Consider the following 25,619-nt stretch of genomic DNA (forward strand, 5'->3'; position numbering starts at 1 on the left):
CAAGGACGTTGAAGGAAGTCCAAAAGAATGAGATGTATGAAACACGGATTTAATGTATATATATGGAAAGATTAATAAAATTTTTTAAAATGCAAAAAAAGAAAAGAAAAAAAAAGAAATTCATGCAGAATATTCTCCTTCCCTCAGACCCTTTTTAAAACCACAATCATGATTTTATTACTTTCTGGGGTTGTCTCCTCATGGAGCTCTGTAGTATTTCAATAGAAATGTTGTCACAATTTTCTGATAAATTTTAAGAAGACACACTTTTACTAGCAGTTCCTTTAATGTGAAAAATATAAAGGATCTATAACTGAAGTCTAGAACTACTTTCTTTGGGCAGCTTCTTTGACAAGTTTCAGGTATTTTGCTCATACTTGGAACATAATGTTCATCCCAGACTATGATTCTGATCTTGTTTCTCAGGAAGAAATGCCACAAAATAAATCTGTCAAGGTGCTCGTATGGTGAAATGTCAGAACTGTGTTGGATAAAAAAAAGTTTCAAAGTGCTTTAGTGTATTCAAGTCATATTTGCTGAATTGTTACGTTGGAATGATTTCCTCCTAAAATCCATAAAAACAATTGTGTATTTAAGTTCCCATCGTAACAAGAAGTGAATTGTTGAAGATTTCATATACCATAAAAACTTTCTTTCGTCTCTACCCCACAGTCATGCATATGTTGGTCCAGATTACAGCATTGAAAGAAACATTGGGAAAATTTCATTAGAACAGATTGACACTGTGAGTATTTATGTTTTTAAACTGCACCCCGTATTGCCCTTGTCCAGCATGCAGTTTGTGTGAAGAAACTGACTGCCCTTTACAGGTTGGATCCAGAGGAAGTTGGCCATGCATTAGTCCTGTTGAAATCAATGAGACAAGGTTATGACTAACATGAAATCAGTGATGCACTAATGCACAACTAACCTCATTTGAATCCGTTCCAATATATTTATCCTCAAGGAAACCAGTGGCATAGAAGTCCTGTTTGTTTTTTAAAAGTGATATAAAGGAGTCGGTCTAGAGGTTTGCTGTAACTATTAACACCTTATTGTTAGCCAAATACGGTAGCTTAATACAGGCAATGACCATTTTACGGGGGGGGGGGCTCTGTTCCTGGCCCCCACACACGTATAAGCCTGCCCTGTTCTGTCCCAATTCTGTCCTCTTCCGGGTCCAAAATGACCTGCGCTTCCATGCCCACATGTCAGTTAGATGTGGGCAAAATGGTCACTGCCTGTACTGCTGATTATGATTATGATTATTATAGCGGGCATATTGTATCTAAGAAATGAAAGCAAGTAATAGTTGGGAAAATAAACTTAATTAAAGTGCATCCAGCAATGTATCTGAAAATATTTAAGTCTGTTTTAAATGCATTATCTGACCCCCGCTCTGCTGTTTTTCTGTATCTGTTAATGCACCAGCCTTCCCCGGCACAGTGCCTTCCAGATCGCTTGCGCTGCAATTCCCATCAGCTCCAACCAGCATAGCCAGTTGTCAGGAATGATGGGAGTTGTAGTTCAACAGCACCAGGTTGGGTAAGCCTGTTATCCACTGACCTAAATTGTGATAGGATGAAGGGCAGTATAAAATGTTTTAAACAAATTCAAGATATACCAATAAATGATATCAGTGCCATCAAAGTAGAGTACACTTTTTTTTGGGGGGGGAGAACTATTAATATACAATCAGAATCCATATTTTAAACTGGTAACTAATTAACCATACTGATTAATGCTTTTGGCTAGAATTAGTAAAGACCATTTCTTTCTTTAATAACTGTATTTCTGTGTTGCATTTATTCTTTTCTCTTGTATAGAACAAAATATTAGATTCAAATGCTTACAGGCATATTGAAGTGGTAAAATAGATTTACGCATAGTCCCTATAGCCCCTGCATATCCTTCTCTCCTCAAGCTGTTCACCTTTCTAAATGGATTTAATTGGTGATCAAAATGCAGCCTGTAAGTCAATCTATTCAGTAATATGTTTTCCTGTTGCAGCTTTCTGTTAAATCATTTCCTCCCTGCATGCGCCAACTGCACAAAGCTCTGCGTGATAACCATCATCTCCGTCATGGAGGCCGTATGCAATATGGTTTGTTCCTAAAAGGCATCGGTTTAACACTAGAACAAGCTCTACAGTTCTGGAAATCTGAATTCATCAGAGGAAAAGTGGATGCAGACAAGGTAAATTACTTGTTTGGAGCACTATTCAGTTCTTAATAGTTCTCTTTGAACATTTGCGAAGTCTGCAGACGTCCATGTGCACTGTGGACAGCTGCTTAGACTAAAACAAGTCTAACATAAATAGCAATAGCAAAAAACACCTGCTTTCCCATCCTTTCCTCACAGCGGATATACATCTCAATTCTGCTCTCAGCATAAATTTATATTGCCTAACTTTGTTGTTTGCAGAAATCACAGAAGGAAGTCAGAAAACTTACTTACAATATTGATAAACACTTATATATAGTGATATCAATATTTGCTTTCAAAATCAATAAAAGGACCAAGTTCCACTACAAATATTTCCATACATTGTCCTCCAGTGCTTAACCTTAATATTTTCCAAATTACTGATCCATTTCTGTTTAGAGGATGGTTGAATGAAGTCCTTGTTCTGTCTCCTTACCAACTGAAAGGTAGCCAACATAACACTAATTTTAAAAGAGGGATTGATGGGGAGCCCAGGGAGGGAGGAAAGGCCATATAGGCCTGTCTGTGCTTCGTAATTGGGTAGAAAGTCTGTTTAAACTTACATACCCACTTTGGGCATTATAAAATGTGTGTTTGGAAAGGGGTGTAGAACCATGCAAGCAGGCCCTGTCATTCCCAAGTTGTGTGGGAAAGCCAGGTTGGAGTGGTCAGAGCTGACTTTCACAGTCCTGAGGCCCCTGCACAGATACCAGTAGTCCCTAAAGGACTACTGTACTGAATAAAAAGTTTTGCAGAACAACAATTTGCCACTAAGAAGAACAGACTCTTTGGAGTTCTTGAGAGTGCTGAGAAGCATGTAAAACAAGGGAAATCTGACAGGCATTCAAAGTCCTTTGCATAAGGCTTCCAAGTATATGTAAAAGTCATGGCATAAGAGAACAGATCATCTTGCCATTTCTCTGAGCCTTGATGCTAATGCCAGAAAGGCATAGAAGGAGGTCTTCTACACAAATGCTATATTGTGGTGCAGTAGCAACTGCATTCCAATGTGCACCGGTTTTTCTTTTACATTTCCAGTGCCTCCTAAAGGCATGCTTTAAGCCGGTGCCAAAAATAGACAGGGACTTCCAAAGTTTAAATGCTGCCATGCTTAGAAAACAACGCAGAATGAGTGTTACGTGGTGCCTATAATAGTGCTGTTCTCCAACACCATGCCATAGACCAGTCCAGCCAGCTTGGCCAGGGATGTTGCTGGTCAGCAGAGTGGTCAATGAACCAGCATCATCATCAGTTTGTCTCTTTGGCCCAACACCAGGTGCGGGATTGGCTTCTAAGAGACTTCTGAAAGAATGGGAGGTTTGAAACTGGAAGCAGGGACCGAACAGCTAGGCCTCCGCCCCAGGTGGTGGTCAGTCCCTCTACTCACTAAACCTTCCCCTGCCACCACCACCCCTGAAATTTGGGACACCTTATATAAAGCTGCTTTCTTTCTCCTTAAGCTTTTAAATGTACTGCATATCCAAAGTGCTAATTTTTATTACTGTGAAATTTGTGGAAAGAGGAAGAATAATCCACAATACCCTAGAATGGCAATTAGTATTTAAATTTCGCTGGAACAGATCGTTCCTCTTTGCTCGAGTCGCCAAGAGTCTAGCAAGTCATGTGTTTGATTAAAGCATCGGTTTGATTAAATTATGTTTCAGATAGGTCAGTTGTTAAAATGAAATGGTTGCCTCTGATTATATACATTAGTTTAAGTAGAAATATTGTTTGTTGTATTTTATTTTTGGCATATTCTATACCAAGGTTTTTGATAAATATTTTTCAGCTTCGGGAAAGAATTTTGATGGTGCGGAATAAGTGTTCCTCATTCGCCGTGTCACTTTTCTGCTGCAACCATTCATAAATACCCCGAGGGTCATGCAGTCCACAAGACAAGTGATCCACCCCTGTTCAAAAAGGCTTCCTATTACAACATAGCTTTCAGTTTGGTAGAAGCTTTCAATTAACTCTGGGAGCAAGCTTAGTAAGTGGAGGTTATTTCCCTTGATTCCAGATACCAGGGACTAGGTCAAGTGAGTGTAGCTCCAATCATGTTTCACATTAAGAGCCTTTAGACCATACCGCAGATTGTGGAATTGGTCATAGCGGTTTTTAGTCTGTAGGCATTTGACTCAAAAGACACCTCCCTTTGTCTTTGTATTGCATACTTACTCTCAGGACGATGCGGTAATTAATATGAAGGATTGTTTTGTACTGTTGGAACTAGAACATCCATCTGTTAACGGAATTAAGAGCCAAGTTGCTGGTTAAAGAAAATTATTTTGAATAAATATTGCAGTTCTATTACCATGAAATAATGCATAAATTAATAAAGCTAGTCAGTTTGCTTCATATATTCAGAATTAGCCCTGATCATTAATCAGTGATTGATATCAGCTTTTTTTAAAACCAGATTTCGGCTACTTGATTATTTTTTTATGGATTTCTGGGAATTCTTGTGTTCACAATAATAATGCATAGATGATAAAGGCCAGCCTCACCACTTTGCATCAGCCGTTTTATTTTCAACATTATATTATTACATTTAAAATAAAGAAGTCTGACCTTGCAGACCTGAGGCCTCTTCTGGTTTAGCTGCAAAGTAGAAGATACTAATGAGAATGTCTTTGGGATATAATTATGTAGATTTAAAGAAGTGATGTACTTTTAATTATGCCCTGTAGCTAATGTAGATGCATATTAAACTAAATCATGCCTCTCTGCATTTCCCTCTGAAATTTCTTTTTTTTCTCAGGTCTTAAAATAGTTATCAGCTCGTTGGTGCACACCAAGGTTAAGTAAACTAGAGGAATAGTGGGAGATCAGATTTTATGTTGTGTTTCTAAGATGTCGTATCAGTTGGTGAACTTAATGGTCTTGGTGGAACACAGTTTTGAATAAAGCTTAGTTCCCCCAGGCAATTATATGATGTCAGCACAATACACTTCTGTAGAATATGAAAATACTGGATTATTTAAATGCCTTATTGAGGTATGTAACTTCAAATAAATGAAATGCAGGGTTTTCTCTCAGGTGCAAGTCATTTGTTACAAAATTTAGTTGTGCTAAAATTAATACAGACTGCAGGCTTTCTTTTTCTGCTTTAACTGTTGGTTTCAAAGTACCAAAGAGCAAGATAGGAAACTTCCTTGTTTTTTCTTTGTATTTCATTTTGAGATGTCAGCCTACATTGATGTATCCATTTGACTCTGTCCTTAATACTCCTATCATTCCACTGGAGTCTTATCCTTTTCAAGATGTTTGGCTAATTAGTCTGTCAGCCTCTTGTCCAGTCTTGAACTCGCACTTTTGCAAACTTAAAGTATTTCCAGAAAATATCAGATTTGATTTAACCACAAATGTGTGTCAAAAGTTATTCATAATGTTATGTATTTCCTGAAATGTAACATTTTCATACCCTTAATCTAGAATGCCAACTTTTATTGCTGCTAGATATCTGAAATATTACATAGATTCCATTGTAATTTTTATTAATGCCTGTTTTGCAAGCTTATAATTGTGTCATTGTAGCCTGAGTTCAGTTACTTTAAAGAAAAAGTGTCTGTTACGAAAATATCAGTTTTCCTTGTCTTACATAACAAAGCACACTGCTGTATGTTGCCTTCTGAATAGTTCGTAACAAACATTGCATGTATCCAAATGTGTGTTTGAATGCACACTGTGGAAACTGCCATGTAAAGCAATAAAGCATTTCCATCAGAATTAATTTGAATTTTCTGCCATGTGTATCTGATATTCATCTGATTTAAGGTAGTGAGAGGCACCACTGTTCTGTTGATTAATTGCTTGAGAGGTATAATTTTCATTTCCAAAATTTGAATAGTTGCTCTCTGTAAGAACTAGGCTGTGAGGCAGCCTACAAAGTATTTTAATGCAAGTACCATGATTTTTAGAAAATTTTGTGTGCTTTGTTCACTCTATTCTCCCACTGTTTTGCTTAGAGAAAGAACATGTATTGTAAAATATGCCATTAAATATAAAAGCCATTGCACCATTTTCACCTCTTAGTTAACTATAGAATAAAGCAAAGTTCTTTAGAACACTCCATCTTCTGCCTCATGTAAAACCTCTGTATCATGGAAATGCAGTCGAAAATAGGTGCTGGTGTAGCAAGGTTTGAGTAGCTGGTTTGTGTCATGGGCTGTTAGTATTTTGAGATGTCCTGTCTGTCAGTTTGATAGACAGGTTCATTAACTGCATGATTGACGTAGCAGCCAATCTGATCCTTGAAGGGCCTGTTCCCTCTTCCTTGGACTGAACTGTTGTGCTGGTAGGAAAGAATAATGAGACTTGAACAAGATGGCAAAACCCTTTCTTTATATTTTTAGGAGAGGCAGTGGGGATTTATTTTACTTTCAGAATTGGATTGTTAGTGGCATGTGCTTAATTATTGAAGGATAATATCGTTTTGGTTCATGCATTGTTGCTGGGAGTGTTAATTGGGTAGCTTTGCATTAAGATGCTAATCAAACCAAATTCCTCTCCTATCTCTAGTGGCAAGCAGAAGGTGTCCAAAATGTCTAACACTAGCTGCTAAAAATAGGCTATGTGGTCCTTTACCCGATCTCTCCTGTGATTGGCTTTTGATGTGGATGTGACAGGAGTCAATCATGTCTATGGCATATGCTTTTTTATTTTTTAAAAAGCACCAATCTTCTGACCTGTTTTCTTGTTCAGTGTGACTAATGCAGACTTACATTGATTATCCCATAGCCCACCATTGCTCAACAATTATTTGTTTGCTTTGCATTAAAATATTTGTGCACTTTTAGGTTGGAGTTCATACCTGCCCCTCCGTTGCAACAGTCATTTTGGTACAGCGGTCCTTCTGGATTGCCCTGAGCTTAGACTTTAAAAACTCACAGTTTGTGAGTAAGAGTTATAATGTTTTAAAAGCTTGTTCTCAAATTGGCTGTCAGTTTAGCTTTGATTAATTTGATTATTTTTAATAAGCCCAGCAGAAGAGGTAATTATTGTAGAAAATTGAGGAATAAATCTGCAGGACCAACTTGCCATACTCAGAAATGATTTCCAAGTCCTATCGTGCCATGAAAAGAGTCTTCTGTAACTGCTACAACATGGCTGGCTGATAACATCGTTTCAATTTTAACTTTAAAATTGCTTAGCAAGGAGATATAATCAAATACAACCACTCAAAATCCCATTGTTTCATCCTTTGTAGTAGCTGAAATCTCTTGACACCACCCAATTTTTATTTCTATTTAGTTTGACAAAGGATATGCTTACAGCATCCGACATTCCTATGGAAAAGAAGGCAAGAGAACTGACTATACTCCATTCAGCTGCATGAAAATTATAATGTCCAACCCACCAGGCCAAGGGGATTATCACGGTAAGTGCTTGCACCTGACATGTTCACAATGCATGGGAACCCAAACTGCTTTGGAAGCCAGCTGATTGGCTGGCTGTATTACTGGCAGAAGCTAGTTTTCTGTGGCTTATGGCAGTCATCACTGTCAAGCCTAGTGTGTGGTTACTCTTCTGGTGATTTGTCTTATTACAGAACTAGGTCAAGCAAGAGAGATTCATGCAGCAGGGTTTCAACATGAAATCCACCAAGCTGTTTAGTTTTTTATTTCTCTTCTTGGTTCTGCTGCTGCTTTTCTATTCCCCAGCCCCCCCCCAACATGTCTCTCGACAAACAACAAAGTTCCTCAGTGCTTTTGCTTTGCTTGCAATCAATGCTCTTGCTTTGCTCTAAAACAGTAATAAATTATAAGCTTTTTCTAATAGCTTAACACTCTCTGGGATAGTATGAAATATTTCGAATCTTATGATCTCCCTAGAATAAAACACTAATTGGGTAAGCAGCATATTTCTATGACTTGCCTAAAAGTTACTTGGCATTGAAGCAGGTTTCTTTACACATATTCAGCTTTCCCTCTTAAGCAGGAATCAAAAGTAATGTAACAGCAAAGTAATGTTCCACAGAAACCTTTGGTTTCATTTAAAAATAATAATGTTGCCCCCAGTCTCTGCACACACAAAGGTCTCTGGGACTCTCTTGGAGGAATGGGACCTTAAAATTGGTAGACAAGGTCAAATTAAGAGACATCCCCCCTTCCCCGCTCCTGGACAGTGGCTGGTGGGGAATCTGCTCCAAGAGAAGTCACCAGCCAATTACGGAAACTTGTTTACTCTCACCTCCAATTCTTCCCAGTCAATTAAGTCCAATACCCTAAAGTATGGATCTTCTGTGTGGAAGGTTCCTTGTTAATTGTGTTAAAGTGAAGGTGTGTGTGTGTGTGTGTGAGTGTGTGTGAGAGAGAGAGAGAGAGAGAGCACTTTCTGTGTGGTAAAGAAGGTAAATAAACAATTCCCTAGCTCCATCTTAATTGCAATGCATATTCTGCAATGCCATTTATGTTGGAATGCGCAGCTTGGACACCTCCAGACAGAGTACTTCATTGTTCAGGAGACAATTCTTTTGAAAAACTAAGGACATGCAATAAAAATGAGGACGTATAATAGGAGTTTGATCTCTTTACACACTAATTATTATGCATTTACTTAAAATGTACCTGGTGATTTAACCACCAGTAATTTAACTGTGGCTGTTATTTTGTATACTAGCTAAGCTACAATACTTGGGTATTAAACCACTGTAGTTAGGCCCAGTGAAATCAATGAAATAAAATACACTTAGATGCAAACACTACAGCATAATTATTTTTGTAAGCAGCATTTCTCTCCCTCCCTGCCCCCCCCATTGACCCTCAAGTTGACGTTCTCATGCTGTTTAATAATATAGCTCACATGTTATCTGTGGGTTTTTTAAAATTAATTGTTACAGCTAAACTCCTGCAGCTTTTTCTGTTTGTATTATAGCTATACTATAATATTTGGGTGAATTTTCAAACTCATTTAGTGTGGAACCTAATTAAAGCAGTTTTCTGTTCAAGTGAATAAGAATCTTGGCCTACTTTTCTGTAACACATGATATAACTTTTGTGCCTATTAGTGCTATGATACCATACAGTGAACTAGCCGTTTGGAAGAAGCGTAAAGCTATTGCACACATGGGCAATTAGCTTTTGTATTAATAAGCTGCTGCTAGACAATTAAGGACTGCTTAGCCAGGCTCTCAAGTGTGCTGTTGTACTAACTTCTGAGTAAATAGTCTTGTTTGTGTGCTTGCCTCTCTTCTTTCTTGTTAGGGTGCCCATTCCGTCACAGTGATCCTGAGCTGCTGAAGCAGAAGCTGCAGTCGTATAAAATCCCTCCCTCTGGGATTGCTCAGGTAGGGAATATTTTCTTCAGTTACAGCAGCAATGTGGCACCAGGTATTTCCTTTCAGTTTAGTTGAATACTGATGTGACTGACAATGCATGCAAAATGCCTTTTAAATCAGGTTGTAGTATTTGCTTCAATGATGTTCTCCCCCACCCCCAAAGTGTTCTTTTCACAATGCTGGCAAGCAGATTGATAGTTTTGTTTTTCATTACTGTAATCCACCCCCCCCCTTTGTATTTTATCAAGGACGTTGAGCAGTCTGGTTTACTGCAGCTTAGAACCATAGAATCGTAGAGTTGGAAGGGACTCCAAGGGTCATCGAGTCCAACCCCCTGCAACGCAGGAATCTCAACCAAAGCACCCATGGCAAATGGCCACCCAACCTCTGCTTAAAAACCTCCAAGGAAGGAGAGTCCACCACCTGCTGAGGGAGTCCATTTCCCTGTCAGACAACTCTTACTGTCAGAAAGTACTTCCTGATATTTAGTCGGAATCTCCTTTCTTGTAACTTGTATCCATTGGTTCGGTTACTAGTATTTTTATGTGCTGTAAGCCACCCAGAGCAGCCAGATGGGTGGGGTATACATAAATAACTATTATTATTATTATTATTATTATTATTATTATTATTATTATAGCTTCCGGAGCAAGGAGAAAACAAGTTTGCTACATTCTCCATGTAATGACAGCTCTTTAGTTATTTGAAGATGGATAACATATCTCCTCTTAGTCTCTTCTTTATCAGGCTAAACATACCAAACTTCCTCAACTGTTCCTCACAGGGCTTGGTTTCCAGACCCTTGATCATCTTGGTTGGCCTCTTTTGCACACATTCCAGCTTGTCAATATCCTTCTTAAATTGTGGCACCCAGAACTGGATGCAGTACTCCAGTTGTGGTCTGACCAAGGCAGAATAGAGCGGGACCATTACTGCTATTGCTTCTTACAGCCGTGCAAGCCTTTGGGAGGTAGAGACACAAGAGGGCATCAGAGGAGGGAGGGAAGGAAAGAAGGACAGAGGCCAGTGTTGCCCGTGGCACCCCTGACCATCACGACACACTGGTTGAAAACCACTGCCCTAAACCATGCTTAATTCAAGGAGCTCTTGTTTCATTTTAAAATTGCGGTGTTGATCTAATTTCCAATAGCACCCAGTCATGCAAACCCAGAAGGCTGTGAGATTTATCAGTATACATCTCTAATGCTTGCCATCAGGGTGTTCTGATTCTCACAACTGCTGCAACCTTTCCTAAAGTATATTGCTTCTGTACGTATTAGAAGCAAAATGCTGATATCACAGTGCGGGAGAATCTGACTCTTTGGATTTTGTGCCCCAAAACTTTGCATTAATCTCTGGACCAGCTGCTTTCATCCAGATGAAATACTTCGCTTTAACTATTCAATTCTGTACAGTAGGAAATTAGAGCCAGGGATTCCCCCGTTGAATATGCTCATAGTTTTGTGAGCTAACTTTGATATGCCTTTTGTTTATTATATTGTATAGCTGCTTTTCAGCCAAAAATCTTGGCTCCTATAAGCGGCTGTCAGTACTTCAGATCCCAATGCAAACAGCAATTTAAAATGCAAAACAAACAGAATGCTTCTAAGGAGTGAATCCTCAGCTGAAGATAGATGAGGGTGTGATGGAGAGATGCCTGGCTGCTACCTTCACTTCCTCTGAGGACCTTGGCCACAGCCCATGGTGGCTGGAAGAATTGAATCTAGGCATGATCGTTGGGGTGGGTTACTTTTCAGATCTGTTCCCAAGTATGTTCCTGGGGATAAAGTGATGAAGCTCATGTTCCTTTGCAGCTTTAGCTTATAAACTAATAATTTCTCGTTCTTTTTACACAGTAGTTGCATATAAGAGATGTAAATTGCTTTAAAGTGAGTGGGTGGCCTGTTTGTCTTTTGACTTAATGCCGAGTGCCAGTTTGTCAGGAAAGCATTTCTGCATGAAACATTTAAGACGTTTAAATGTTTTAAGTTCTCTCACACTGGCAGTGATAGCAATTTGCTTGCATCCCGCCCATTTTCATGCTAGGTTTCTCCAGAATATAGACAATTTGGCTTGACAAGTATTTTACTGAGATTCCACATTGTAGGCCAAGTTTCATCACAGTAAGCAACAGTTGTAGTTTGAGATAAGATAATTTCTAGTAGTCAAATAAAAATATCCAGTGTTGATGTATATCTAGTTCTTTTGGGTGGTTCAAGTCTTTAACTAAGGTGGTTGGCATTAACAGCTGCTAATGAAATGCTAGAATAATCTTGTACATATTCTGTAGAAAACCTTCAAATTTCTTCGCTTCCAAATGAACCCAGTTAGGTTAGCTGAAACTTCTTCTTCAAGGTAACCCTAAAACATCAGAAAAAAGTGCAGCCCCCTGAACTAAGCACAAGAAAGCTACACTCATAGATTCAGCTAATTAGTCCTGCTAAATAATTGCTAATGTAACAGGGCTTGCCCCCTAAATACAGGTTTGGTGTTTGCGCTGACAGAACAATTGTCATAGTGCTACGTTGAATTCCCATACATTGGAATATATGTCGCCTCGCTTCAACGTACCTCAAAAAAATAATGTTGACTCATATTTCTCTGCTACTATTGGTTTGAATTACTGATTGACTCTTTTTTTGCAGCATTCCTTCTGCAAAAAAGAAAGTTCTGCACCTGTCAGCAAGTCTCCTTGTTGGTTTTCTCTATAAGTCTTTATAAAAAATATTTATACATGGCAAGCTTATTGTATACCAACTTGATAATATGTAATATGTGCATATTGCAGATAAGTAATATACGTATGTATAAAATGTACAAGTATTGTACATATCATATATTTGTAATATAAATATAAATTGTACATATAATATGTGCAAGTACTGTGTGTGCGATGCAAAGCAAGCGCGAATACTTACACTCTCAACAGGCACAACAATTCTGTGTTAACTAATGCTGGTTATGGGCCTCCTAAAAGTGCCTTATAACAGGCATAGGCAAACTCAGCCCTCCAGATGTTTTGGGACTACAACTCCTATCATCCCTAGCTAACAGGACCAGTGGCCAGGGATGATGGGAGCTGTAGTCCCAAAACATGGAGGGCCGAGTTTGCCTATGCCTGCCTTATAGGAAGTAAGTCTGATTGAACACATTGAGGTTTCTAAGTAAATATAATTACCCATACTTTATCAATTTAGTCCATATAAAAAGCTATGATACTTTCTTTACATTTCATTGACTTCATGATTCTTGCTGCCAGAAGGAGCTTGAAAAGCAGATCTTTGGGGGTTGGGTAAGGTTACAGGTTTATTTGCAGGAGAGCTATTTTAGGATCTTTGACTATGGAGTAATGTAGTATTTCACAACACTTGCTCCAAAACTAAGCTCCAAAACTTCTATTCCCTTTAGGTACCTTAGGAGTGTGAAGGCAGGCATGTATAAATTCTGTTCAGCCCCATGCTGGCCAAAAATGAGTCTATTTTGGGGTGGGTTTTTTTCGTAAAAAATTGAGTTGAATCCCTATAGGCTAGCAAAAGTGGAGCTCCTGTAGATTTTTCATGTTAAATGTTAGAAATAAAATGCACAAAGAAAGACACTAGCGGTTTGCTTCACATAAGCAAATAAATGAAGGTTTTTGCAAAGCCCTAAGAGAACAAGCTGAGGTGTTGCGGAATTGGCCTTGAACTAGGGGAATATTGCTAAGCATGTTCCAGTAGCTGCACCTCAATCACATTTTAAGTCACCTTTGAAATAAAAATGAAGGTTAGAAATAGATAAAATGCAACAAATTCTTTGCTGGAAAGATTGAGTCTAAGAACAGAAGTAACTATTTTATTTGAAAATGGCTTCAAACTGACCTTGCGTACCTGAAAATATCAGTGATTAGGAAGGTGAAGCCAATTAACTATTTTAAGCTTGTGTGTGACAGCAGTGCCCCATCATCTGATCTCAATATCTTTTGAGTTATACAGCTAAGGAATTGTTTAATAGTCTCTCAAGTAATGGAAAGGTGAGGGTTCCAGCACTTCTGTTAGCTTTTTAGAAGAGACAATTTTAGTACGTGTATCTTTTCTCCTTCCTTGACTTCCTTCACTTGCCAAATTTCTCAGCAGTTGTTAAAGGTACAGAAGCTTTGGCTTCCTTTGCTCCAAGAGAAATAATATGCAATGCTTCAGAAAGTAAAGGGACGTAAAGGGAAGTAAAGTCTTCATTATACACCTTTAGGTGCCAGGCAGAAATGTGCCGCTTCATCCAGTCCTTTGGCTGATTGACATCCAATGCCCTTTTAAATGTGTTGTGGGAGGGGGGATTATTGGTTTGTTTTCATTCTTATTTTTACTATGTATATTGTGTAGTGTTTTTTAATATTGTAATTTTATGTTGCGAACCACCCTGAGATCTACAGGTGAAGGGGAGCATACAAATTTAATAAATAGTAATAATGAATACTATGATCACCAGCAGTGCTTTCTTCTGTGGGTACTCAAAGGTAGGTACCTTTTCTTCTAGGAGAAAAGCGCTGGTTTTAAGTGTGGCACTTACTATAACAACTTCATGCTGAGTGCCGGCACCTTTCTCTCCTAGAAGATAAGCACTGATCGCCACCTGTAAAATAATAATAATAATAATAATAATAATAATAATAATAATAATAATAATAATAATAATAAATTTATTACTTATACCCCACCCATCTGGCTGGGTTTCTCCAGCCAATCTGGGTGGCTTCCAACAGAGTATTAAAATACAATAGTCTAGTAAACATTAAAAAGCTTCCCTAAACAGGGCTGCCTTCAGATGTCTTCTAACAGTCTGGTAGTTGTTTTTCTCTTTGACATCTGGTGGGAGGGCATTCCACAGGGCAGGTGCCACTACCGAGAAGGCCCTCTGCCTGGTTCCCTGTAACTTGGTTTCTTGCAGCGAGGGAACCGCCAGAAGGCCCTCGGCCTGGAACTCAGTGTCCGGGCAGAGCGATTGGGGTGGAGAAGCTTCTTCAGGTATACTGGACCAAGGCCGTTTAGGGCTTTAAAGGTCAGCACCAACACTTTGAATTGTGCTCTGAAACGTACTGGGAGCCAGTGTAGGTCTTTCAAGACCGGTGTTATGTGGTCTCGGCGGCCGCTCCCAGTCACCAGTCTAGCTACTGCATTCTGGTTTAGTTGCAGTTCCCACGTCACCTTCAAAGGTAGCCCCACATAGAGTGCATTGCAATAGTCCAAGCGAGAGATAACTAGAGCATGCACCACTCTGGCAAGATAGGTACATCTCTAATGGGATGGTTTGGCGTCTGGCTTTTTCTGGGTATCTGCGGCAACAAGAAGGGTTGTTTAGATTCCAAGCTTGGCATGATCGTTTTGACAAGGTATGGTCCCCATATATCAGCTTTGAAAATAGAAGTACAGTCGTACTTTGGTTTTCGAACAGCTTAGTTCTTGAACATTTTGGCTCCCGAATGCCACAAACCCGGAAGTGATTGTTCCGGTTTACGAACTATTTTTGGAAGCCGAATGTCCGACAGGGCTTCCGATTGGCTGCAGGAGCTTCCTGCGGCCAATCAGAAGCCGCACTTTGGTTTCTGAACATTTTGGAAGTCGAACCGACTTCTAGAACGGATTCCATTCAACTTCCAAGGTACGACTGTAGTGTTAATGTTAGACCTCCAGACACTTGTGCTTACTTACAGAGAGGCTGTGTCACAGATATTTGAAGCTTTGGCAGTGCATTCAATGATTCAGTTATTTGACAGCATCCCTGCTCTGTTTTTCTTCTCAGGTGTAACTGATGTAAGCATGCAACACTCTACAAGTTTTATTGGAATTGATCAGTGTTATTTTAATACAATATTCCACAAAAAGCAGAAGGTGCTGTTCCATCCATCCTTTAGCCAAAATAAGTTTTTTTCATCATCAAATGTACTACATAAACTTGATGCACTGATACAAAATGTGCTGCTGCTGGGTACCATTTCAGTATCATTCAAAGCAGCATTAACACTTTTAATTAGCAAAGCCAAGTTTTTTATATATTACATTTTATTATCTGTTCCATTTCAAAAGCACATAGACGGTGCCAGACTTTAGCCTCTTCTGGCAAGTTGATTTGTTTTTCACAAGATATGTAACAGGATGTGACAAGAAAGGCAGACATTTAATCAGTTGCACTTGTAGCAGCAAAACAAACCCAGTAAGCACTTCTTTGGCAGCATTGTAGCTTGATATATTCAGCAAATATTTGTACATCTGTCAATAACTATAAGGCAGCCTCCAATAATGAGGGCAGTAGGGATTTGTGCCGGAGTTTATTTCTGTGCTTGACATGGAAAGGTCAGCCTTTTGAAAAGGAGTGTGAATTTGCATTTCTCAAGAATTTTCTCTCGGCTGAGGCTATCTCTCAGTTCCAGCGGTTTCCTGAGCTTGATAAGCAGGGAATATACAGTTTAATTATATAGCAGCAGAGGGGGAAAATGACAGACAACTTAAATTTTCAAATGGCGTTGCATTCTGCTGATAAGAATGAATGTTTTATGCAGGACAGAAGAGATTACAAGAGGTAGAATTGGAAAGCAAATTGTATTTACAAGAGATAGAGAGATGTTTCTAATAGGAATTCAAAACAGATGATTTCCCTTTCGTGTTCTGAGGAGCATTGATAGAAACAACTTAACTTTGAGAGCTGATCTTAGAGAGGGTAGAAATGTAGTTCTTTCTGCCACTTCTTTTCTGGATTACTTCCACCACAATTTGTAGTTGGGAGCACAGTTGTATTATGTCACACACGTCTGAGCAAGTTTTATCCAAAATAAATTATAACCGCATACTTGATTAGTTCATATTTCAGTTGCTCAAATGTTAGATACTTATTTGAAATAACGCAAGAGATTTTGCAGCGCAATATGTCCTGACAGTACACATCGTTCCTCATTTTTCTATGTCATTTGTGAAGTAAAACTGTTGATTTCTGGTTGCGAAGGCAGAACCTCTTCTCTGTCTATGGATAATCTGACTTCAATTCTAAGTGGGAGGAAAATGTCATTGTATCTTATAAGACTACAGATTCTTGTATTATGTCAAACCCTGCAATAAATTGTAAAGGTCATATGTTCACATTGCAGAACACTTCAGCTGTTTTAAAGACCCTTTAAATATATCGATCACTTTCCTTTTTCTAGATTTTGGAACTGGTGAAGGGCATGCACTATCAGCTGGCCTGTCAGAAATACTTTGAGCTGACCCATGACGTAAGTGGTGCTTATTTATCAGGCGGTAATGTGTCTCATTATTGGAAAGACTGGTGGCAGAAACCCTGTGCGAAACTTTAGACATTCTGTTCACATTCACCACGTGCCACCATCCTTGTTAATTACGCTGAGTTAATGAGTATATAGCAGATGTCTTTCATTTCATGTATGGATCGACACTCCGCATTTGCTAACTGTTTAGTGCATACATAATCAACAAATATGTTATGAGGTTATGCTGTTTTATTTTGTAGCAAAACTGTTTACATTTATGGAGTGGTGTTTCACTGGTCCTAGCAAACGAAATGTAGATAAAGCATAACACTTGATGTCTACATTTTTTCCTTCCAGTTTTTCCCCTCTTACAGGATGGAAGAAGACACAGTTCCAAGTTGCATTAAAAAACAGTACACAAAGATTGATTAAATATACTGCTAACAGAAAAGCTTTCTCTCCCCCCCCCCCGCACCCAAACTCCACCTCTGTCCAAAGACACCATCAATCCATATGTCTTAATTCCAGCTCTTGTATATTTAGAGTGGCTTGCATTAGTCCACATAGACTGAAGGAAAAACCCATATCTGTTTACATATTACATATCTGTTTACATATTTTAAAAGTCATACACCTCCTCTCAAAAGTCCATAGTGGTGTTATCCAATTTGCCTGACCATAACCAAGGGGAGTTATTTGTAATTTGCACCTCCCTTCCTATTTCTCTTGAAGGACAAGTAGCAAGGGCCCATCTCCAACTAAGGGGTGAAAACCCTGCACACCTTTCCCCTGCTTTTGATTGGATAGTTCTCTCTGCCCCTTTCCCATCAATTGGGAGAAACTATAAAATGATGATTTCACATGTTTGTCTGTCTTCATTTGCCCCAGGGGCAAGGGCCTTTGAATATGTTTCTGAGCATAGATGATCAGTTAATTTCTGTATGTTAAAGATGCAGAACATATTGTGAAAAATCTAATAACTTCTCCATCTTGCTGGGCAATACCAAAGATTTATATAATCCTACATCCTGTTCTCCACAGTGGCTTACAAGCTGCTTCTTAGGAAGCTCACAAGTAGAGCATAATGGCAATCGTCTCTCCCATAGCAACTGGTATTCAGAGGCTTCCTGTATCTGAACCTGGAGGGTACCATAAAGCCATCATGACTTGTAATCACTAATAGCCTTGTCCTCCATGAAAGGGTGGTGTGTGTGTGTGTTAGTCCCACCCCACCCCCAATTGCTATCTCGATAATAGTGCCGTCCTTGTTAGCAAACATTTTGGAGGCCATTTTGGATTTAGGTTTGCTGCCTTTCTTGGTAGGTTTTGCATTTGCATTTGAACCATGGTCAGTTCATCTACGTAGAGCAGTTGTAGGGAACCTCTAGCCCATGGGCCTGATTAGACCTGCTATTTTTGGTCTTACTGAAAAGGAAGACATTCTAAACATGCTGCTACATCTTCCTGTCCACTGGATGCCAGAATTTGATGGCTTTTTCTGTTGCCCTGTCCCACAAAAACCAATCAGTCATCTGTCTCCCCTGGTGATGAATGAAAATATTTATAAATACAGTAAGAGGAAAAAATGAATTTAAATATAGAAGAACGCTGAGCAAAGCATTAAAATTCAAGGTTATGCTTTCTAATGTAGAATATATTCTTTGTTACTTGCATATTATTATTTTACTTATAAATGTATCGAGAAATTGGGAGTGTTGGTGCCACATTGAACTTCAAGTTTATTTAAATATAATGGAATTACTTTCTGGCGCCAAAATCTTAAAATTGAGCCCCAGAAGTCAGACTGTAAGGAAAAATACTTAAGTTATCACTTGTATTTTTACAGTTATAGCAATATGGTGTTCTTAAAAGGGAGACAGAACAATGATATAACCAACACAAAATAAAAGCGATTAAATTTATAGCTTAATCCATGGTTAAGGAAAAAATATTGGTGGCATTGCAATTCTAGTGCCCTCTGTGAGTCACAGAGACCAATAGATTCATAGTTTTCGTAGGGGCAAATGGAGGGAATGAATTGTTATTCTTACTTATGGCAAACTGCTGGAATTGTTCCCATTCAGGTTTTTGTTTGTTTGTGTGTCAATTATTTCTTTGTCCTAACTAATAAACTGGCGCCTTTTTATATCTAAATAAATGTGCTCTTTGTGCTTTGATAGCTATAAATGTTTTGCTATCATGAGTGATTTGGCTGAGCCAATATTATTAATAAGGATAATAAAACAGATGTGCTGAAGCATTTTTATTAAGCTGTCAAGCTCCTTTGGTTGCAAGCAATATAATTAGAGCGGCTCCATTTAAATGGGCAATGCTTATATCCCTGGCTAAAAGGAAACTGCCACTTGCAAATGTAGCTTTGCAAAGACCAATGCGTTTGATATTGTGGTTATTGTTGTCTTTCTAATGGCTTTCCTTTTCCAGGAAATATGCATCTTGTTTATGTTTATAGACAAAAGGATTGATTTGCTTTTTTGATTTCTCGGTGTTCAAAATTTAGTTAAGAGCAAGTTATTAGAAAGAGAGAAAGCGTGTAAATAGCAAGGCAGCATACAGTATCTGAAATAATTCCATATGGCTTTGTATTTTTTGTGTTGTGTTTTTTTTTGTAATAGCAGCTTGCCTCATTATCACTTGCCACTTTGTAGCTTCTTGATTAAAACCCCAAGAACACACAGGTTCAACACCATTGCTTCAGATCCTTAGTAAAACCATACAATACGACACCAAAAGGAACCCAGACTTTGTGTTAAGGAAGGACACTGCTTAGAATGAACAGAATCTGAGGAAAGCTTTGAGGCCTTAGTAGATGAAATACAGAGCAGATGAAATAGAGAGACTTGTTTTTAAATCCAGTGTCCTTTACCTCATGTCAGTTTAGATTACAAGCTTTGCTGGGGTGGTGGTGTTTTTTTTCCAGGGCATGATAAATGATGTTGGGCCCCCTCCCTCCTTCTACCTCAGCTAGAGTGGGGCAGGGGGAAGGAGTCATTTAAAACTAAACGCCTTTTCAGGTTTTTCTTTCGAGAGGAATTAAGGTCAAAATGTTTTTGAAAAGTATGTAGGATACATTAGCAAACTTCATTCCCCCCCCCCAAACCCCGCCCCAAGCACCCGTCATCTTTAAAGTAGAGCTTTTACTTAATATCTTCGCACTAATGCTTTATGCAGCAAGTTATAAACAGAAGTTTATTTTTATTGCTACTTGCTAAATCACCAAGAGGTTTCAAAGGAAGCTATTCGGAAATGCAGTGAAATTTAAAAAAAAAAATGTTTTGAAAATACGTTCTCCACAGAAGAAGTAGCCTTCTCTGAATAAAACAGCTAGGGCTTGCCTTTAAAAGGTAAAAGGTAAAGGTACCCCTGCCCGTATGGGCCAGTCGTGACCGACTCTGGGGATGTGCACCCATCTCGCTTAAGAGGCCGGGGGCCAGCGCTGTCCGAAGACACTTCCGGGTCACATGGCCAGCATGACGAAGCTGCTCTGGCGAGCCAGCACCAGCGCAGCACACGGAAACGCCGTTTACCTTCCAGTGGGACTTACTTTTGAGTAGACATGCATAGGCTTGTGCTGTGAGTGTGCAGTTAGGACTTTTCCTTTTCCTTTCATTGGTGTGCTACTTCACTTGAGCAAATACTTGGTTTTTTTGTTTCATTTACAGCTGGAATGAAAGTTTGTGGTTCCCATAGCCAAAAAGCTAACTGAAACTTCAGCATTACCTGCAGTTTGTTATGCAATTGCCCCTTTGGATTGTGGCCTGTGTATTTGTCTCTTAAAAAACAACAACAAACAAACCTGTCCTCTTAGGTTGCTGTTGCAACAAGACAGGGAAACTGAGTATCAAAACATGTTTTGGCTCTTAGCAGCTTTTATCGAGCAATGTTTCACGGAGGCTGAACTAATGTATAGCTTTCCTCTCAACGCTGGCTATCTCAAAGCTTGAACAAAGTGAAGTTTTTAGTGTGCATTTCAACTCAAGGGTGTGTGAAGTACAGTGACAGAACATGTTTTTCCCTCCTTCTTCTTCTTTGCACAGGTCAATGATACTGGGTTTTCTTTGAACCACCCAAATCAGTATTTTGCAGAGAGTCAGCAGCTACTCGGTGGCATCAAGGATATCAAGAAAGAACAAAGGCAGCCCGAAAACTCCCAACCAAAGCACAGCAGCCAGACAAGTATAAATAAAACCTCCACTTCCTCTTCTGTAAATACAACTGAGGAAATGGAACTGGAGGGACTCGATGACTACTTTGCTGAAGATTAAGAAGCATCTGTTTCCATTTTGCAACATACTTTTTACCATCTCTGTATTTTGAAGTAGCTCTTTTGAGGGTCAGGAACTGGCATCATGGTGTACACAGGCCTCTTGAATGCTGCCTTAAGCAGAAAAAGGAAAACACATTGTCAAGCATCCAGCTCGTGCATCAGTTTTGAAAAGAAAACTGCAACGTCGTTTGCAAGATCGAACGACGGTGCATTTCCATTTCTGTGAGCAAAGCCCTCTGTGTTGCTAAACCTCCCACCTCCTCCCTGGGCTCTCTGTTACCGTGCAGCTTATTGCCTTCTCTATTTTTCTTAATAAAGCGGATTCTGAAATGTAGATGAGTGGATGCATTGCTTGCGGTTTTTAGGTGATAACTGCTAGATAGCATTACATGCAATTCATAACAGCTTATGAATGGCTTCTAGAAATATACAAAAGCTGTCTTGCTGTGATCTGAAGTAGCAAAGACTGCTGTTTGAACAAGAAACTAGGTTTTAACTGCATGATGCCAAATATATTTACACTTGAAATGGGTGGATTGGTCATAGCCACCATAATTAAAATGAAGAGCTTCACGTCCATTCACATCATGGGCTTCCATCGTCTCTCAGCTTCGTGGAGGGACAATTTCTGTGTCTGTGTATTTTGACAGAACAAATTGTTTAATAAAAAAATCAGAGAGTGTAAAAGGAGAACTGAATTTGAACCAGAGCTTTATTCTTCTTTTCTTTCTTCTCCTTTATTGGAATTCATTAATAGCATTACAAATTTAACTTCACACATACACATACATACATACAAAGAAAAAAATTCTTAAGTTGAATTACTATAAGATGTTAATTTAAACTTCAAATTCTGCTTAGATTTCAGCCAAGCTAAAATCAAATAATATTACATAAAATAAAATAACATATCAAAATAAAATAAAATGATAAAATAATTGTGGACTTCCCATCATTTCCCGATATAGTTGACATTTATGATTTTGAATGTACTTATAATTATTACCTTACTTTTAACGTGCTTTCTAATACTTTCTTACAACATATCGTACCGATTTTTCTTTGTTTCTTAATGCAAAATTTGGTTTATTTTGCTTATTTATAGTATAATAATAATAATAATAATAATTATTATTATTATTATTATTATTATTATTATTATATTATTATTATTATTTATTTATTTATTTATACCCCGCCCATCTGGCTGGGCCTCCCCAGCCACTCTGGGCAGCTTCCACAAAGACCAAAAATACACTAAAATATCACACGTTAAAAACTTCCCTGAACAGGGCTGCCTTAAGATGTCTTCTGAATGTCAGGTAGTTGTTTATCGCTTTGACATCTGGTGGAAGGGCGTTCCACAGGGCGGGCGCCACTACCGAGAAGGCCCTCTGCCTGGTTCCCTGTAGCTTTGCTTCTCGCAATGAGGGAACCGCCAGAAGGCCCTCGGCGCTGGACCTCAGTGTCCGGGCAGAACGATGGGGGTGGAGACGCTCCTTCAGGTATACTGGACCAAGGCCGTTTAGGGCTTTAAAGGTCAGCACCAACACTTTGAATTGTGCTCGGAAACGTACTGGGAGCCAATGTAAGTCTTTCAAGACCGGTGTTATATGGTCTCGGCGGCTGCTCCCAGTCACCAGTCTAGCTGCCGCATTCTGGATTAGTTGTGGTTTCCGAGTCACCTTCAAAGGTAGCCCCACGTAGAGCGCATTGCAGTAGTCCAAGCGGGAGATAACCAGAGCATGCACTACTCTGGCGAGACAGTCCGCAGGCAGATAGGGTCTCAGCCTACGTACCAGATGGAGCTGGTAAACAGCTGCCCTGGACACAGTTTTGACCTGTGCCTCCATGGACAGCTGTGAGTCCAAAATGACTCCCAGGCTGCGCACCTGGTCCTTCAGGGGCACAGTTACCACATTCAGGACCAGGGAATCCTCCACACCCGCCCGCCTCCTGTCCCCCAAAAACAGTACTTCTGTCTTGTCAGGATTCAACCTCAATCTGTTAGCCGCCATCCATCCTCCAAACGCCTCCAGACACTCACGTAGGACCTTCACCGCCTTCACTGGTTCTGATTTAAAAGAGAGGTAGAGCTGGGTATCATCCGCATACTGATGAACATCCAGTCCAAACCTCCTGATGATCTCTCCCAGTGGCTTCATATAGATATTAAAAAGCACGGGGGAGAGGACAGAACCCTGAGGCACCCCACAAGTGAGAGCCCAGGGGTCTGAACACTCATCCCCCCCACCACTTTCTGAACACGGCCCAGGAGGAAGGAGCGGAACCACTGTATGACAGTGGCCTGTTATGTTTTGATACTGCTGTTATTTTTCAGTTCTCATATACGCTACTAGCTGGGCCCAACATAGGTAGGCTGGGCGAAGTCCTGGTTTAAGCTGCAGTTGTTACTGCCACTCAGAAAAGACAGGAACTACGGTAAGAGGACTCGTCACATACAGCAACTCCAAAGTCTACTGCAGCTCACTTGGGCTGGTAGTCAAGCTCAGCCAAACAAGGATGTGTGATCTTCTATTAGGGATGACCAAATCCACCAATTTTGGTTTCTTCTGTTTCCATTCTTAAGTTTAGTTAGAATGGTTTCTTTTCCTACATTTTGTATGTTGCTTTCACTAATGTGTTCATTTTTTATACACACTTTACCCAAATTAAATGTGTTCGTGTGCACATTATTTGACTGGAGAACTGCATAGCTAAATTTGGATTCTGAAGGATGGCTGTGTTCACGAATTGCTTCAGAAAGTGTGGATTTGGTAGGCAAACTTAATAGAATTAACCCCCTTCTGTGTACCCTCTGCCTGAGTCCTTTATCATTCTCCTTTTTAGTTACCCTTTCCCTCTAGCGTAAAGTACACACATCTTATGAAAATCTATTAATTTGGACTGTAATCCTTCAGTTAGGGATGTCCCAATATTGTCTTTGGCCCCATTATGCTAGTTGGTCACTTGCAACACTGCAGTGTTGGTGAAACTCCCATTGGTATTGTATATACTTGAAGCACCAAAGGGGGAAAAGTCACTCCAGGTACCAGTTGCTGGAAACCATAGGAGAATGCTCTTGTACTCATGTTCTGCTTGCAGGATTCACACAGGCATCTGGTTGGCTACTGAGAACAGGATGCTGGACTAGATGGGCCAATGGCCTGATCTATCAGGCTATTCTTATGTTCACAGAGCACAATGACACTCACAACTACAAGGGCAACACCTCTGACTCCCACCAATCATAAGGCAGCACAATGATGATGCTTCCCTAAAAGCAACGGAATCCACAAATCCACTTACGGCAACGGGGAGGTGCAGATTAAGGTGTATCTCATTGCTCAGGCCTTTCAGGAAAGGTAAGATGCATAGAGGATCTTGTATGTTTTGGTTGCTGTCAATGTCTTAAGGTTTTGTGGTTTTAAGCTGTTTATGGTTAAGTTTGAATTTGAAGCTTATTTCTGACATGGGATGCCCTACAGTCAAATTCTACAGTGTAAGTTCTTTGGGGCAGGGGCCTGTCCTCTTTCATTCGTGTAAGAACTACCGTATTCTATAATACGGTGCTCTATAAGACGCACCAGACCACAAGACGCACCTAGTTTTTGGAGGAGGAAAACAGGGAAAAAAATATTCTGAATCCCAGAAGCCAGAACAGCAAGAGGGATCACTATGCAGTGAAAGCAGCAATCCCTCTTGCTGTTCTGGCTTCTGGGATAGCTGCGCAGCCTGCATTCGCTCCATAAGACGCACACACATTTCCCCTTTTTAGGAGGGAAAAAAGTCTTATAGAGCAAAAAATACGGTACTTTTCTTGCAGTATCACACTGCATTTAACGCTTTCCATATTTAATTCAATGCCATCTTAAGCAAGTCCAATTCTTCAAAGTGTTGGCTTTCTTGTTTCTCATCCTCTGGTCCCTGTAAAATTAAAACCCCTACGTCTCCAGATGCTTGACAGAATTTCTAATTTTAGAGAACGGTTTGGGCTGCCTGGCTGTCTCTTCAAGTAGTTAGCTCACTTGTTCCTCATCCTCGATGCCTATGTAGTAGGAAAACAGTGGGATGATAAGGCTTGTCATGTTTTCAGCTTTTCTGTTGACGAGCTGCTTTAGGAGCATCTTTTGTCTTTGGCTGTACTTCAGCCGGGCAGCTGAAGAGGAAATACTATGGTTACGCTGGAAATGGCATTACCTTTTGTCTGGGCTCTTAACATTTCATGCTTGTGCAGCCATTAGCTGAAGGAGAGATACTAGAAGAACAGTGTTTGGGGAAATAGAAGAGCCTGAGGTTAATTGCTCCCGAGAGAAGGCTTGCTTGGCACTTCTTACCTACAACAGAATGCCGATCGGTTGATAGGTAAATCTGGGCTGCAACTCTGGAGCGTTGACCAATCCTCTGAGGCTGTCACTCCCCATCCAGCTCCACCCCCTGCCTTGAAGACAAACTTCCACCTGGAATTAATTTCTGCTGCTTACAACCCAAGATATAACAAGGATGGGTGTGTTGACATTAGGCTGTTGCATGCGCTCTCGCTCTCTCTCTAATTCTGGGTTGTAGACAACAAAAACAATTATAACACACCACAAATTAATGAACTGCAACATTATAGTCCT

The 25,619-nt window shown here is 39.7% G+C and overlaps 1 protein-coding gene across 1 annotated transcript in view; it reads left to right on the plus strand.

The window, feature by feature from the left end:
* PRIM2 (DNA primase subunit 2) overlaps nucleotides 1-21,695 on the plus strand; it is a gene marked incomplete at its 5' end in the record, with an annotated part of 62,893 nt that extends 41,198 nt beyond the window's left edge. The window contains 6 exon segments of the mRNA XM_083495872.1: nucleotides 673-745; nucleotides 2,011-2,196; nucleotides 7,456-7,582; nucleotides 9,408-9,490; nucleotides 16,650-16,718; nucleotides 20,768-21,695. Coding sequence (XP_083351998.1) covers nucleotides 673-745; nucleotides 2,011-2,196; nucleotides 7,456-7,582; nucleotides 9,408-9,490; nucleotides 16,650-16,718; nucleotides 20,768-20,995 — 766 coding nt within the window. The 3' untranslated portion in view covers nucleotides 20,996-21,695.
* Nucleotides 21,696-25,619: the final 3,924 nt, after the last annotated feature.

This window comes from Podarcis liolepis (assembly GCF_965112155.1).
Source record: "Podarcis liolepis genome assembly, chromosome: 3".
In the NCBI taxonomy this organism is placed as follows: domain Eukaryota; kingdom Metazoa; phylum Chordata; class Lepidosauria; order Squamata; family Lacertidae; genus Podarcis; species Podarcis liolepis.